The 4,988-nt window shown below is 37.6% G+C and overlaps 1 protein-coding gene across 1 annotated transcript in view; it reads left to right on the top strand.

Annotated features, from left to right (window-relative positions):
- The window catches only part of sptbn1 (spectrin, beta, non-erythrocytic 1), a 114,124-nt gene that overhangs the window by 91,229 nt on the left and 17,907 nt on the right, over positions 1-4,988 (top strand). Inside the window, 3 exon segments of the mRNA XM_016240805.1 lie at positions 1,926-2,056; positions 3,119-3,323; positions 3,938-3,941. Of these exon segments, the coding sequence (XP_016096291.1) occupies positions 1,926-2,056; positions 3,119-3,323; positions 3,938-3,941 (340 nt within the window).

The raw sequence follows: 4,988 nt of genomic DNA, 5'->3' as shown, positions 1-4,988 counted from the left end.
TATACACAACATCACTGGGTCCCATCATACAGGCACATGGCTTCTCCTACCATTGCTATGCTGATGACACACAGCTCTATCTTTCATTTCAACCAGATGATCCAACGGTAGCTGCACAGATCTCAGGCTGCCTTGCGGACATCTCGGCATGGATGGAAGAACTTCACCTGCAGCTCAACCTGGCAAAGACTGAGCTTCTTGTCTTCCCTGCCACTCCAACTCTACAGTATGATTTTTCCATCCAGCTAGGTTCTTCTACAATTACCCCATCAACTTCGGTCAGAAATCTTGGTGTAACTTTTGATAACCAGCTGACCTTCAAAGACCACATTGCAAAGACCGCTCGATCTTGCAGGTTTGCATTGCACAACATCAGAAAGATCAGGCCCTTTCTAACGGAGCATGCTGCACAACTTCTTGTCCAGGCCCTTGTCATCTCTAGGCTGGACTACTGCAATGCTCTTCTGGCTGGACTCCCATCAAGCACAATCAAACCTCTACAAATGATTCAGAATGCAGCGGCACGACTGGTCTTCAACAAGCCCAAAAGAGCCCATGTTACACCTCTCTTCATCTCCTTGCACTGGCTACCGGTTGCGGCCCGAATCAAGTTCAAGACATTGATGCTTGCATATAGAACAGCCACAGGCTCAGCACCCGCCTACTTCCACTCACTACTACGAATTTACATCCCCTCCAGAAGTCTGAGATCCGCTAGTGAGCGACGCCTCGTGGTACCATCACAGAGAGGCTCAAAATCACTTTCCAGAACATTCTCATTCACCACTCCTGGCTGGTGGAACGATCTTCCCACCCCTATCCGGAATGCTGAATCCCTGACCATTTTCAAGCAACAGCTGAAAACTCATCTCTTTCGAAGCTACTTGACTTCATCATAAAAAAAATAAAATGAAAAATAAATAAAAAAAAGTATATCTCTTTATTTATTCCTTCTCTTTCTAGCTTGTACTTATTTGAACAATGTCTAAGAACTTGGTATTACAACCACTTCTTGTGTCTGTTTGCCTCTTTAAGAAGAATCGCTTTATGTATCCCCCAATTGTAAGTCGCTTTGGATAAAAGCGTCTACTAAATGTAAATGTAAATGCTGTAGAATCGGTGGGCGGGGCTAACAGGCAGTGATGTAGAATCGGGGGGCGGGGCTAAACAGGCAGTGATGTAGAATCAGTGGGCGGAGCTAAACAGGCAGTGATGTAGAATCGGTGGGCGGGGCTAACAGGCAGTGCTGTAGAATTGGTGGGCGCGGCTAAACAGGCAGTGCTGTAGAATCGGTGGGCGGAGCTAAACAGGCAGTGCTGTAGAATTGGTGGATGGGGCTAAACAGGTGGTGATGTAGAATAGGTGGGTGGGGCAGTGATGTAGAATCGGTGGGCGGAGCTAAACAGGCAGTGCTGTAGAATCGATGCGCGGAGGCAGTGATGTAAAATCATGGGGGGAGCTAGACAGGCAGTGATGTAGAATTGGTGGATGGGGCTAAACAGGTGGTGATGTAGAATAGGTGGGTGGGGCAGTGATGTAGAATTGGTGGGCGGGGCTAAACAGGCAGTGCTGTAGAATCGGTGGGTGGAGCTAAACAGGCAGTGCTGTAGAATCAGTGGGTGGGGTTAAACAGGCGGTGTTGTAGAAACAATGGGCAGGGCCAAACAGTAGAAGCAGGCGTTGATCTTCTGTGGAGGCGGGGTTTAGCCACACTATTACGTCATGAAGTGGCACAGTCGTTTTGGCAGATTGGTTTTGAGTTCTGAAACTTACAGGATGTTTTTATAGCACAATGACCTCTTATATGTCAAAAGATCAAGGGAAGTTAGGTTTCTCAGTTTATGACCCCTTTAACTGCTAAAGTGAACATTAGCTTGGTTTAATATTTATATGCTGCTTTTCTGAAATGACGCCCTTGTTCTCAGGATGAGCAGAGCTCAGTGGCCATGCTGAAGAAACACCAGATCTTGGAGCAGGCGGTGGAGGACTATGCTGAAAACGTGCACCAACTATCCAAGACGAGCCGAGGCCTGGTGGCCGCAAACCACCCCGAGAGGTACATTTCACACAGTTCAATACTTAATATGAATCTAAGTATAAATCTGAATCTGGATCTCATTTTGAATCTGATATTAACTTTAAAACTCCATCTGGTTTTGATTCTGACATTGTTTTCTAAATATATTTCTAAATGTGGATCTGACTTTGAATATAAATATGAATCTGATTCTGAGACTCTGAAACTGACATCTCTGACACTGATTTCATTGATTAAGAAATTGGTTCTAAACCCGAATATGGTTCTGAAACGGACTTTGAGTCTAAATTTAAATATGAATCTGATTTTGACTCTACAACTAACATTGACTTTAATTTTTTGATTGTAAATCTGAATCTAAATCTGCTTTTGACAACAATGCTGACTTTGAATCTACTGGGGCCAGTTGTTCAAAAAGTTTAATCTGGATCAGAATGATCTGGATTTGGAAATCCCATGTTTTGCGTTCCAGGATCAGGGAACCCATCTTACTTTTGTGCCGCTTTTGGATTGGATCACCCTGATCCAGATACACACTTTTTCAGATTTCCAAATCTGGATTACTAGTGCTCTACGGAGCCCCTAAAGGGACATGGTGATGGGGGAAAAAATGAGATGGGGGTGGGGGGGTAAAGCCAATGTTTTGCATTCTAGTTTTGCATTGCATTTACACAAATCCGATTTGGGTTCTAAAACTGACCTTGATTCTAAATCCAAAATGTTAATCTGATTTCGACTCTGACTCAAAAACTGACCTTGACTTTGATTCTTAATCTGGATTCAAATCTAATATGATTCTGACTTGGATTCTAAATACGGATTTGAACTTTAAACTGATTTAATTCTGGCTCTGAAACCGACTTTAATTCTAAACCTAGATCTGAATCTCATTTTGATTCTGAATCTGATTCCAACTTTGATGTGGATTTTAAATTGATCTGAATTAGATGTGCACTCTAATGTTCGTATTTCAAGTCAGATCTTAATCTTTGCACCTCTGGCCTGATTAACATCTTATGCTGAACATCTCTGAATGTGATCTTGAAATCAAGCCTGATTTCTGATGTGTCTGTGCTGCAGTGAGAGGATCGGCATGCGTCAGTCACAGGTGGATAAGCTGTACGCCGGACTGAAGGACCTATCAGAGGAGAGGAGAGGCAAACTGGAGGAGCGCTTCCGCCTCTTCCAGCTCAACCGGGAAGTGGACGATCTGGAGCAGTGGATCGCCGAGAGAGAAGTGGTGGCTGGATCTCACGAGCTCGGACAAGACTACGAACACGTCACGGTGAGTCCCAAAGATGAGCTCTAGCACTTTGTCCAGCATCAAAATCAAAATGTCAAAATTTTTATTTCAGTGTTAATGTTAGTCTATGTTATAGTTCAAATAATGTCTCAATCTTTTTCATCTCAATATTAACGTATTTGCTCTGCAGTGGCTTTGAAATTATATATTTTTTAAAAATTCAGTATATTAAATTAGTTTGGAGCCAGCTTTATTGTCATTGTGCAAGTACAACTTTTAAGTACAAGAAAATAATGTTATATATATATATATATATATATATATATTCTGAAATATAAAATTAATATATTAAAAAATAATTTAAACAATGAAGATATTACAATAAATAAATTTTATACTTTTAAAATACATTTACAAAAACATAAAATGTCAAAACTGTATTTCAATTTTTTTTTTTAAGTATATGGTATTTTTTAAGGACTGGGTGATATAGATACAATTATATCTCAAACTTTTTTTTAGACTCACATGCAAGAATCTTCTTCTCTGCTTTTCTTACAAACAAACAAACTCAAACCAAATTAATTTAAACAGGCCAAACTGATTGATTTATAGAGGGAATGTTTCATTTTTACTTAAAGTCATGAACAGATCAGATGTATGGCATGATCTCCAACCAGAAGTTAAATAAAGCTTTTATTATTGATAAATCGTAATGCTGTCATCCAAGTCTGAGTATATCCAATTATCAAGACACGTTGCAAATATACTAAATGTTATCATATAATAAAAGCATTTGTGTTATGCAGAACTGTATATATATATATATATAGAGAGAGAGAGAGACAGAGAGAGAGTTTTAAAAATTAAGATTTATTTTTTTTAATTTTTGAAAGAATTCTCTTATGCTCTCCAGGCCTACTTTTATTTTATCAAGAATCAGTTTGGGCAAAATTAACTTTATTAATATTTATTAGTGCTGTCAAACGATTAAGCACATCCAAAATAAAAGTTTTTGTTTACAAAATAAATGTGTGTGTACTGTGTATATTTATATATATATATATATATATATATATTCTGAAATATAAAATTAATATATTAAAAAATAATTTAAACAATGGTGATATTACAATAAATAAATTTTATACTTTTAAAATACATTTACAAAAACATAAAATGTCAAAACTGTATTTCAATTTTTTTTAAGTATATGGTATTTTTTAAGGACTGGGTGATATAGATACAATTATATCTCAAACTTTTTTTTAGACTCATATGCAAGAATCTTCTTCTCTGCTTTTCTTACAAACAAACAAACTCAAACCAAATTAATTTAAACAGGCCAAACTGATTGATTTATAGAGGGAATGTTTCATTTTTACTTAAAGTCATGAACAGATCAGATTTATGGCATGATCTCCAACCAGAAGTTAAATAAAGCTTTTATTATTGATAAATCGTAATGCTGTCATCCAAGTCTGATTATATCCACTTATCAAGACACGTTGCAAATATAATAAATGTTATCATATAATAAAATCATTTGTGTTATGCAGAACTGTATATATATATATAGAGAGAGAGAGACAGAGAGAGAGTTTTAAAAATTAAGATTTATTTTTTTTAATTTTTGAAAGAATTCTCTTATGCTCTCCAGGCCTACTTTTATTTTATCAAGAATCAGTTTGGGTAAAATTAACTTTA

Source organism: Sinocyclocheilus grahami, unplaced genomic scaffold (genome assembly GCF_001515645.1).
Source record: "Sinocyclocheilus grahami isolate Dianchi unplaced genomic scaffold, SAMN03320097.WGS_v1.1 scaffold601.1, whole genome shotgun sequence".
Classification (NCBI taxonomy): Eukaryota; Metazoa; Chordata; class Actinopteri; order Cypriniformes; family Cyprinidae; genus Sinocyclocheilus; species Sinocyclocheilus grahami.
Note: the sequence above shows the minus strand (reverse complement) of the source record. Positions and strands in the feature narration are given on the sequence as shown.